The sequence below is a fragment of the Sinocyclocheilus rhinocerous genome, unplaced genomic scaffold (assembly GCF_001515625.1).
Source record: "Sinocyclocheilus rhinocerous isolate Xijiao unplaced genomic scaffold, SAMN03320098_v1.1 scaffold827, whole genome shotgun sequence".
Lineage (NCBI taxonomy): Eukaryota > Metazoa > Chordata > Actinopteri > Cypriniformes > Cyprinidae > Sinocyclocheilus > Sinocyclocheilus rhinocerous.
In genome coordinates this window covers 795156-807882 of record NW_015633173.1, presented here as the reverse complement: position 1 = coordinate 807882, position 12727 = coordinate 795156, and the positions used below count along the sequence as shown (strand labels likewise).

The following is a 12727-nucleotide window of genomic DNA, read 5'->3' as shown; positions in this document are numbered from 1 at the left end:
TGTTATTTTACATTTGATTATTCAATTTCTGTACCTGAATACTGTTAGACTTACCTGAAAAATATAAAGTACTGCTTATTTCATTTGTATCTTTGTTATGTTATATTTATCTATGCTTGTAATTTGTTTATTTCCTATGCTGATTTACTCACCCCAATCATTGATTAGTTTTTTTTCTAAATAAACTATTCAAGTCATGTGGTGATTTTTGTTTTCATATTGCAATATATATCGCTGAAAAATAAAATATCGCAATGTGAGTTTTTTCCAATATCGTGCAGCCCTATTTGGATGTGTGCGCTCAGAAAACCGTATATCAGAAGTTTAAACTCATATGGTTTAAAACGCATGATTTCAGCGCGATAAACATGATAATCAGAACCAAAACAGATGTTTTTAGCAGGTCCGAGCTGTAATGGCGCAGCTCTATTCTGGAAAAGGGGGCGGGGAGCAGCAGCTCATTTGCATTTAAAGAAACAGGCCCCAAAAACAGCGTGTTACTGCTTCCACTCAAAATAGGCATTTTCAAAATGATATAATAAATGATCTGTTGAGTATTTTGAGCTGTAACTTCACAGACACATTCTGCGGACACCAGAGACTAATATTACATATTGTAAAAAGGGGCATAATATGTCTCCTTTAATATGGGGACTTTTTCCAGCACATGTTGATAAAGCTTAAGATTAATGGCAAATTTAATCAGCATATCATGTAATTAATTTGATAAAGAAATGTAATGATTGACAGCTCTGCTTAAGGCTAATTACAAAATAGTTAAGGCTCTCAAATCTGATTAAGCTATGTTTATAGCTGTGGTAAAAAGCTTGTGTGTGCACATTTTAAACACTAGAAGTGGAAAAAAAAGTTTTCTACTAACTTCAATAAACAGTCTTTTTCGAATAACAATTTTTTCTACTAATACAGTTTAATTAAAGGTTGTGTACTTAGTTACCAAGAAAATAAAATAAGAGTTAAAATAAACGTTAAGAGCAATTGAGACATAAAGGAAAAAAATAGTGTCATCTTAATTTTAAAAATTTAATTATTACTGTATTTTCCTGTATCTAGTGTATGTAAAATACTGAAATTAGCAAAACAACACCTTACACTCTTCTTACTTCTTATGTTTCTACAATCTTCTTAATATTTCTACATTATTTTATATACATTATATTATATTATATTTATTATATTATATTATATTAATGCATGTCTACATGTCCATCAAACATTAACTGAAATCCATGATTATTTCTGCATTTCAGAAAGAGACAGATGACAGCTGTGCTGAGCCTCTTCACACAAGGACATCCAAAACAGAGATGCTTTAGATGTGATTACAGCTTTTGTTATCACTAAAAAACGCCTCTCGGCTCAGACCGAATCTGATTTTGTTGAGCCACTTCTAACTATTCCCAGCAAGCAGAGAGAACATGCAGTAACCCGGAGCTTTCTGCCGTTGGCGACAGAGATGGAGGCTTGTTTCATATCCATCACTCTAATTGTATTTCATGAATCCTGAAGCTCAAAAACATGGTCTTTTTTTACAGTCTATGGTCCTAATACATTCACCTTACAAAAAAAAAAAAAAAAAGTCAAACAGTTTTATTCACCAGCAAAACATCCTCCGTACTTCCATATTTCACTTTAATAGCACCGTAACCATTAAAACTAATCATTGTGATACTCCATATAATAATCAATTCAAAAGAAGCAGAATCCCTTTTTTTCCTCCAGACAGTGTAATCTGTACTAGACGAGGAGAAAGAGTTTAAAACACTATGCTCATTGTACAGTATGACTAATGGCTTTGTTCAACGACGGCTTTAGTTGTAATGGTGGTGTTTAGAGATGAAGTCTCACATTGTGGCTGGACCCTTCCCTGAAGCCAAAGTGCCTCTGAGATCCCCTGATAAATCGTCTTAGTATTTCAGTGAAAAATCCTTGCTCATTCTTTTAAAGGCGTTGTATTATTGCATTGTGGATCTGCTTCAATTCAATGCAGCTTTTTAAAGCGGTTCGTATTGAAGGATGGGGCAGCACAACCTATATTGAACCCAACGGCAAACTCGCAAATAAGCACTGCTGTGAACAGGGTTTGAAATTAACTTTTTCACTCAACAGCCAATTTGGTAACTAACTTTTTAAGTTACCAGCCATTCAGAGCTTCTACAGTACAAGCTAAAACAAAAATATCAGAAGAAAACCAGATTATAAGCCAGAAATCATGGCTTAGATTTAAAGTATATTTATTAAACATGATTTGAAAGTTTTCAGTTTTTGACAGTCAGTCATTTGCGGATTGCATTGCATTGCATAAAATGAAATGAAATCTCAGTGACTACATATGAAACAAATAAAACAATAACATTTGTTTCAACGTTTTTTCATAATTTTAGAAAATATTTGAGTTAGAAAGTAGGGCTGTCAAAATGGCTGAAAAACTAAATTCGAATTTTGTACTTAAATATTATCAATATTCGAATTATATTAGCATTTTGAAAGGCATAATTTCAGTTAGGGGGGAAAATGCGTTTGGCTTCTCTCCTGAGGCCACAAGAGGGCGCATCAAGCAAAATATTACTAATGCACGTTTCTTCAAAGCAATAAAATAACACGACTATCTTTGGAGAAAAAAAAGTGCATAATGATTACATTAATGTTTATAAACCATATATAATTAAGTTGCTTAAACAATTAGAAACAAAACAGCATCATTTATGTATGTATAGTTTAATACAAATGACCGAAAACCAATCACAAAGAGTACTTTTTTCATTTAAAAACATGAGATGCAGTGGGATGGGGAAAAACCGCCATAAAGTCTTGAGACATGTTTTTTAAAAGTTCAACTTACATTCATTTTGCATGCTTTCTAAACATGCGGCTCTCTTGTGCGAGACGTCACGCGAGCGGCTTGGTTTCGGTTTTGACGTAAACAACATCTTCCCCGCATTGATTGTTCTCTTTTTCTGCAATATTTTGAATGAACAACGTAGCAGCGCCGCATCCAGTGGGTTCAACTGGATAGGCTAAAAAAGCATTAAAATGCAATGACACCTACATCGTCATCACATCATGTGTGCCACTGATAAGGCTGCATGACGCACACCTAAAATTCGAATGCAACGTTTTTGCATTCGAATGTGGATTTTTATTTTAAATTCAACGAATATTCGAAATTCAAATTTTTTTTGACAGCCCTATTAGAAAGTATTTGAGTTTTAAAGACGTGCACTTCTTGTCCAGTGTGCGACCCTCTTTTCGCTTTGTTTTGCTAATACTAGAGGCTTCTGATTGGAGAACATAATGTATTAATCACAATCGACCAATATGTGGGTAAGTGTTAGTTAGATAATTGTTTTATTTTCACCTGCATTTGGTAAGTTGATGGGTGTTAATTACAAACCCTGGCTGCAACCCAAGACACAGCTGCACTATGGACACTTTTATTTTCCTATTCAATATATTATGTTATTTTGAATAAATTACATCTCTGAAAACATAAGTCAACACACACATATCTGTCATCCTGCCACAGAAAAATGGTCATGCAAAACTAAATTGTTTTTGGTGCAAGAAATCTTGACGTATATTGTAAGTGCACATACTTTGGGAGGAAAAATAAATGATGTGCAGAATTTAGGATTCTTAAATCTCTAATCTCTAAAAACCATGTTTTTGAAAATTGTGAAAGCTGCATGTTTCATACTGAAATCAGACCTTCTCTAAGAAGGAGAACAGAGAAATTCTGCTCAACATTCAAGAGAAAAAAAAAATGGGGAAGTGAGTAAAATTACAGCAGGTGTAATGACATACAGCTGATGGTGGTGGTGAGGAGGTGAAAAAGAGTGAGAGCATATTCTAACCTTGTACTGGAACAGGAACAGGCCGCAGAAGAGGCTGTACAGGTCGGCTGTAAGCAGAGAAAGGTTCACCGCTGTGGCGCTGGTTCTTTTAATTACCAGTGGCATGAAGCTGTACAAGCCAAACATGCATGCGCTGAATCCAATGTACAGCAGCCCTGAGAGGACATAAAGAGTTAAAACCACATCAGTCAATATGAACAATGAACAATGCATAGTGCAATGTAAAAAAAATGGTCATTGTAAAAGAGATCCTTAATCTTTAGACAAAATGTTTATCAACAACCTTAAATAACCCTAAAAATTATATAGTAGCCAAATTGGCTGGTGAGTGAAAAAGTTAATTTCAAACCCTGGTTATAATATACAGTATATATATATAATTTATTTATTTTTTTAATTCAAAAAATGTAAAGTATATTTTTAACAAAATATGCATTTTAATATAGAATAGAATAGAATAGTTTGGAATGTATTGGTAATGTAATTAATTTTTGTAATGTAATGATACATTATTATACAGCTTTCTGGAATACTTGATTCTGATTGGTCAATTATGACATTCTGGAACTAAATATTTTCGATTCATGACTGCTTAACTATTTAATAGACTAGTTCATCTCTTTCATATCACTCTGAAATCTCTTTCTTCTCACATAATTAAACAATTACAACTTAAATCAATATTTCATATGAACTGCACTATCCACATTGCATCTGGGTCTTGATCTGGTTTATTTTGCAATAATCACTGTACATTATCTCTTATTTATGATGCTTAACTATTCATGGCTGTGGTCTTAAAAATAAAATGTATTATAAGACAGAGCAAAAAATAACCATGGTTACAATTTTACATGCTATTTACGAGTACCTCTATATAATGCATTATATGTACAGACTTCATAGAAAACATTATGAACAGCTTCTAATATATTACAGTACAGCATTATATTGCAGCTTCATATTGTGCCAAAGGACTGTAGAGGCTACAGATAAAGCCAGTGTGGAGTGTAGCACAATATTCTTCTGTTAGCAGCATTCAGCTGTTTATGTCAGAGAGGACAGAAAGTCAGCAGCTGTGATATTCTGGTCATAATTCATCCAGCACAATCATAATGGAATTGGATGGCACAAAACAATTAAATTATTCACTTGTGTTTTCTCAGGCCATTCATTTCAAAATGCGTTCGTAAAGGACACAACTTTTGTTCCAGCAGATGGAGAAGCAGCAGAAATGGAGATAGATAATGATAATTTGTTTTGAAATGAAAAAGCAGACAATACTAACAAAATCTGCGTCCTGTCTGGCATCCCACCAAGTCACCAATTTTGCTTTTGTAGGTGAAGTACACAATTTTTTTTAATGTTTTATATATTTATTTTTCCTATCTCGGTTTGGGAAATATAAGGGAAAAACGGGAAAAATTAGACCTCCAATACTCAGGATCTAAAAAAAATAAAAATCTAATAAATAAATAAATCATGAGTTATCCCATTACAAATAATAATACTGTAATGTTCAAAACAAGTATATTGTATATTTAGTTAGCCCCTTTATATTATTGGTACCATGGTATTCATTTACATTGTACTTCAAGGTGAATATAATTGTACTACTATAAAAACATGATATTGCTATGATACCATTAAACACAGTATCACAGCACATTTTAATAATCTTTTTGTTAATGACAGTGCAGCAATCAAAGAAAAACTATACAGGATCAACTCTGAAACCCTTGAGGTAAAAACAAATAATCAGCTTGTACCCAGTAAGGACAAATCAATGTCAGGATTATATCCCACTATATATTTCAGTGCTCACTGCCGTTCAAACGCAGTTGGTTCTCAGGCTATGAAGCTTCGGAGCTGAGCAGAAGGCTTCATAATTTATTCAGATGCCTTGCTAACACTGTTTGGCGATGTAGCACATCAGAGAATTATAAGTTGTCACCTGCTATTCAGGGGAAGTTCAGATCTATCTGTAGGCGAGGATTTAATGTGACTCATAAAAAGAAAAAAAAAAGCCTGAAATAAACCCGTTAAAAAAAAACTCTAATTAATTGGAGGTGATGACAATATTTTTAGAAAACTTTCAGTGTGGATCTGACAAAAACGATTCAAAAACGATTCAACAAAATATGAAGTGACACCTCCGTTTTAGTATTTAAAAACTTTAAGTGTTATGCTTGAAAACTCTTTAATTTCCTTCAAATAAAAGCCATGTTTGACATTTGTTTTGTAATGCAGTGACATTCAGACATTTTAAAAAAAAATAGTTCACCCAAAAATGACATTTTGCTGAAGATTTACTCACCCTTAGACCATCAGAAAAGATTTGGAGAAATTTATCATTACATCAGTTGCTCACCAATGGGATCCTCTGTGAGTGAATGGGTGCCGTCAGAATGAGAGTCTAAACAGCTGCTAAAAACATCACAATAATCCACAAGTAATCCACATGACTCCAGTCCATCAGTTAATGCCTTATGAAGCAAAAAAACTGCATGTTTATAATAAATTCATAATCAAGACATTTTTAACTTCAAACCATGGCTTCTGGCCAAAGATCCATAATAATGGTCCATAATTCATAATAACACTTCCTCCAGTGAAAAGTTCATCCCCTGTTGTCCTCTCACATCAAATCCACCAACATATTTGTTTAGAACTGTTTTGGACTTGTAAACAATGCTTGATCTGTGCGCATTTCTCTCCTAATTCAGACGAGCCAACTTTTTCACTGGATAAAGCAATATTATGGATAGAGGACTGGTATTTTAGTTGGAAACAATGACTGAAGTTACAAAACATCTTAATAATGGATTTGTCTATTACAAACATGCATCTTAACTGATGGACTGAAGTCATGTGGATTACTTGTGGATTATTGTTATGTCTTTATCAGCTATTTGGACACTCATTCTGACGGCACCCATTCACTGCAGAGGATCCATTGGTGAGCAAGTGGTGTAATGCAAAATTTTGAAGAAACAAACCCATCTTGGATAGCCTAAGGGTAAGAAAATTTTTAGCAAATTTTCATTTTTGGGCGAACTATCCCTTTAAGCACCCAAATGCATTTGAAGCCACTATTTAGTATAAAATATAATAAATGCAATGATACACAAATAAATGTGAATTTTCTCATAGTCTTTCAAAGAAAGTGGCAACATATCTAATGCATTTTAATCAACATGCCCTCGTTATTTTTCAAGGGCATCACAGTTTTGGCGGGAGATGTTCCTTCTTCTGGCATAAAGCGCGTTACTTGCAACAGCCCTGACAGTTAATGACGTTGCCCCCTCAAGCGACTCTAGACTTGCTAATGTCCCTGTGACAAGCCAGCATCCTCCTGGGATCCAACCCAAATGCTACCTTTGGCACGACCTCTCAACACTTCATCAAGCCGCACCAGGAGCATCAATCTGGATTAAACTTAAGCGACTTCAAGGGTCATAAAATACACTGCATTTGAGGATGCTAGTTTTGCCAAGTCTCATCTAAATGGGATTACAAACCGAATGATATTTGTAATTATTTCTAATAAGTAAAAGTGTTTTTGTGTTTGTGCATTCATTTTCTAAGATGATGTGAGTGGGCATGTGTATTCATACATGGGGTAGAGATGTCACAGACTGCATAAGCAATTAATTTTGTTAAGTGTCTTTTGTCAACAGTTTAAATATGCCTGTTATCATTTGCGAGGAAGTCAAATTGAAAGTCAGATCGTCTGGTTATGTTGCCGCTCCAGCATCTCTCCCTGAGCTCAGCAGCACGTGCACAGCAATATTTAATCAGCCCCATCCGTTCACAGCTGTCTGATGTTGTTTCTAAGGAGGTTTCAACACCAGACCCGTATATATTTGAGTGCAGTGCTATGAAAGCTGTTTACTGAACTCGGTTGCACACAAGGTCCCTTGAAAGCGGGGGTCTGGAGTGTGGTTTACGCGCTTTGTGATTTATATTTGCAATGAAAGCTATCCAGCCTAATTTGAGGAAACGAACCGCTTTTGATGATGCATATTTTGTTATATCTGTCACAAAACATTCCAAAGATAAATGGAAAATGCTTACATGTTGACAAAGGAAATTGAATTCTTGTTCGAAATATGGTCAGAAAAAAACATGATTTGATTAAATGGCATAAACTTTTCTGGTGGGAGGAAATATAGTTTTTTTCTATTTTAATATATTTTAAAATGTAATTTATTCCTGGGATGCAAAGCTGAATTTTCGGCATCATTACTCCAGTCTTCAGTGTCACGTTATCCTTCAGAAATCATTCTAATATGCTGATTTGGTGCAATAAAACTAAATACCCATATTCATGATACAATGAACAAAAACAAGTCTTGTTTTTTGCAGTGTTGCTTCTCTGGAAAATGTATCTGGTTTCAAAAATGTATAGATATTTTTACTGGAAAACAGTCAAATAAATAAATAAAAGTGTCAACAATTAAAAACTCATATAGAAGTACTTTTTTGAAAAGAGACTAAGAAATATACTTATGAAAAGAAGCGATAAAAAATAAAGGCATTATTTGGATGGTTTAAAATTTCTTTAAACTCTGCATTTTGAGTGTTTTTTTAATGGCTGTCAGTTGAATCTTAATGTAATGCAATTAATTAGATAAAAAATGTCATAAATCGACACAATTATAGATGCCTTCTGACCAGTACAAAAATCTGTTATTTTAAATTGTAATCATTTTTCAGTTTTTACTGTATTTTTGATCAAATAAATGCCTCATTGGTGAGCATAAATGACTAATAGCTTTTAATAAACTTTTGAATTGTAGTGTATTTATAAATCTTTGAAATGAGATCAATTTAACTGGGTTAAAATTTACTTGGACTTAATTTTGTAGATTTTATTGTGAATATACATGTATTTTGTCTTCTTGCACTGGCAGATTCTACATTTGTTTTTAACGTTTTATTTAAAATAAGTGAAAAAGTATCTACCAAAGCAATACGACGACAATTGTTCATGTGAAACATGCATTCTCTAAAAACATCTTACTGGTTTAATAAACCTTCAATTTAGTGAACTACTCTTTTTTTTTTAATCTGGAAAATAGACAAAATACTCGCTAAGAATAGGACTATTTGCAGTAAAACCGCTTTCAGTGTCAGTGGTGCATTGTGAAAAGAGACCAAGTGTGAAAACCGTCAAAATCACCAGCTTACCGATCTGCCAGTCCCACTGCACCTTCAGAAGTTCCTTGTGCTCCATAATAGCCCTGAAAAACAGAAACACAGCACAACTCCCATTAGCCACAGGTGAGCTCAGCTGAGCTGGGGGAAAACTAGAACGTCAATAAAAGATAAATAGCGACAGCGCCGAAGTCTCTACAGCATTCTTCATTTTGACAGGTGGGCGATTTCGGCAACAATGGGCAGTGTGACAAATCCAGCCTGCCTGAGCAAAGAGCGGTCAATCTCCCCTGAAGCCCTCCTGAACAGTCCGAGGGATTCTCGTGACACACGGCCAGTTCTGTATGAGCTTTTCTGACATACTAACAATGACAGGTCATCCCATCCCCCTCACGCACAATTAAAGCCGTGCAGGAAACAATCCTCTGGCCCTGTGTGACACCTCTGTAGAGCCATCACAGGACCGCGCTGATGATCTGTTGCCAAGGTTACAAGTCTCATCGGCCGACAGCGTCTAGAGGTGCATCAGCGGGAGACCGTTCCTGAAGCCCTGAAGCCTGCAGATGAAACTATTTGATGCAGGCAGAGAGAAAGAGAGAGAACATTCTAGATCCAGTGAGGTTGTCACGCTGCTTCCTCCAGAGCCCTTTATGAAGCAGTCAGACTTTAAGTGGAAGCAGGGTTTGACTGTCATCCACAATTCTAGCCTGCTGTCAGATATGAATGCCTTTCAGCATAATTACACCCAACTGGCATGGATAAACAGTGTCGTTGGCGTTTATGTAAATACGCCACAAATATAGATGTTAAAGCGCATTGAAGCTCCGGCACTGGGGGAATAAAGGTGTTAGATGAGAATGCGACTCCAGCTGGAGCTGCTGAATGTTTGCTGGGCCTCGTTTGCAGATGGATAAAAATGACAGGAGACAAGAACCTTCCAGCTGGCTCACGCTTGGAAGTAGCTGGGACGTGTGGTGCCGGAGATCCAAACGGCTCTGGTGGAAATGATAATTAAACATGCAAGCTGTGTAAACGTCAAACTGTGAGGAGGATCTGAGGGTGACGGCAGGTGGATGGCGTCACAATCCGACTAGAAAAATCATTACGTTTCTATGAAAACCATGTGAAGGTGATCTGCTGTTAGAGCATTAAATAATCATGGTTAAACAGTTGACAGGGAATCCTGAAGAAACTTGGAGAAAAGGGTCTTTATTTAGAGTTCAATGGTGATAGACTATAGTGAGCATTAGATGGCGGCAATTGTCATTTAAATGTAAAAATAGGAGAAATGAGCAAGAACAATTAAATATCCAGTATTAACTGATAACAATAAATTAAAAACTATATGGGACCAATGTACAATACTGTTCAAATGTTTTAAGTCAGTAAGATTTTTTTAATGTTTTTGAGTCTCTTATGCTCACCAAGGCTGCATTTATTTGAGAAAATACAGCAAAAGCATTATTACGATTTAAAATAACTTTTATATTCTGATATATTTTAAAATGTAATTTATTTCTGTGATAGCCATTTTATTTGAATAGGCTGGTCAAAAGAATGACATTTATTTGAAATAGAACTCTTCTAAATGTCTTTACTGTCACATTTATTCAATTTAATGCATCCTTGATGATTAAAAGTAAAAAAAAAAAAACATTTTGAACCGTATTGTGCATCCTTAATTGACAGTCATTCAAAAGTAGCCATTTATTCTTAAGGGGCAATGTCATTTTATAGAGCAATTTAAATTTAAGTGTAATTGTTCATTTAGCCTCGCTGTTTAGCCCCGCCCACCGATTCACGCATTTAGTGTAACTAACGAGAGAGACAAACGCAGGTCTACACAGTAACTAAATGATAAATATGGCTCCGAAGACAACAAGACGCTGTGCAGTGCCAAGCTGTGGCAAAACAGTCTTTGCATTGAACTTCCTTCTGATGCCAACATTAGGAAAGAGTGGATGAACTTTATTTTTAATCAAATTCCAGACCGCGTCAGTAAGAACTTGGTCCTTTGTTCACTTCAAAAAACATCATAATTTAGAAGTAATAGGCTATTTTCTGTCCTATTTTGACCCCCTCATCTGAACGCTCTGTTTGAATAGCCGGATTGTAGACACGGAAGTAAATGCCACTGGTATGATTGGCTAACAGTTGTGTATGTTTGACAGCCTACATCCTTAACAGATGGACGCTGCTGTGATTTAGGTTAAAAATGCATAAATATTCAGTACATATCAAACAATCTGTAATAACAGACAAAGCAATAGTGACCGCGTGATAAAAACAGTTACTCACACTTGTGTGTTGCGACATTACTGTCGGATCTGATATAGTAGGTACAAAATAATAAAAAATAATAATCTTGATAACATTATAAGTGGACCTCAGAGAACAGTACTTAATAAAAAAGGCAGTTCATGACCCCTTTAAAAGTTCATAGTAAGAGACTCACAGTTGGATACCACTGAAGAAGGAGCCAAAGAGACCCATCATTCCCAGGAATTCGACCCGGCTCAGGTTTTTTACGATGAACTCCTCACAAACGTTGGAGATGCCGTAGAGCGTCGCCCCCGCAAGTACCAATAAATCCCCTAAGAGTTTATGGTCCCCTGTATAGATCAGACATTAGCGTTATATTAGGTCATACACTTTTCAGATATATATACTAAAAACTTAACTGAACTCAAAAACAATTTTTGTTTTTCAATTCTTTTAGTTTCTGTAGTTTCAAATCAAAGCAATACATAAGTAAGAAATCTCAATTCTCAGGAAACACAACACACATACTAATAAAATGTATACTTGAATGCACTGCAGGTCACTCTGGATAAAAGCATCTGCTAAATGCATAAATGGAAATGTAACATTCACTCAGCGGTTGGTAAATTATTCAGAGACAACTCAAACAACAGCAGAATTGCTGCAAATTAGTGTGATTTTCATTAGACCGCCCCGTGGGGAAAGCTGTGTGTGAAATTGTAAGGACAAGTCCCTACTGTCCATTCATATTTAATAAAGGACTCTGAAACGGAATCAGTCCGCATGGTGCAGGATTCTCGGGAGGATTGGGCAGTGCTTTACACTGATGTAACGTCTGGACTGTGGCTGCATGTGAAACAAAACACCACCCAGGGGAAACGAGAGAGGGTTATTGTGTGGGTTAATATTCAGGGTGTACCGTAGCATTGTGGAGGGACGAGGACTTACCGAGGCCTTGCTGTCGGCCCACCAGGACGTCAGCGCCCACCATGCAGCCCATGCCCAGGAGACACACGCCCACACCCACAAAGTGCAGCATTTTATACCTGACTAACAGGAAGAACCACGACAGCAGCAACACCACAGGGATCACGAAGCAGTCCAGCAGCTGTGGAATACATTGAAATACTGTATTCAATAAAAATCCAAAACATGTTTTGACATATCCCATATTCATACAAAATAACTCACAAAAAGCATTTTTAAATTCAAACTCAATTATAGAAGATAGGACAACAGATAAACAGTACGATAGTTGATTGATAGATAGAACGACAGAACGATAGAACGATAGATAGATAGATAGTTGACTGATAGATAGAACGACAGAATGATAGATAGATAGATAGATAGATAGATAGATGATCGATCGATTGATCGATAGTTGACTGATAGATAGAACGACAGAACGATAGATAGATAGATAGATAGAT

The 12727-nt window shown here is 35.7% G+C and overlaps 1 protein-coding gene across 1 annotated transcript in view; it reads right to left on the bottom strand.

Moving 5' to 3' along the window:
• The window catches only part of LOC107743307 (solute carrier family 35 member F1-like), an 83199-nt gene that overhangs the window by 13663 nt on the left and 56809 nt on the right, over positions 1 to 12727 (bottom strand). Inside the window, exons 4-7 of the mRNA XM_016556481.1 lie at positions 12243 to 12402; positions 11488 to 11644; positions 9066 to 9118; positions 3873 to 4027 (exon numbers count right to left, since the gene is read on the bottom strand). Coding sequence (XP_016411967.1) covers positions 3873 to 4027; positions 9066 to 9118; positions 11488 to 11644; positions 12243 to 12402 — 525 coding nt within the window. The remainder of the gene's footprint in view (positions 1 to 3872; positions 4028 to 9065; positions 9119 to 11487; positions 11645 to 12242; positions 12403 to 12727) is intronic.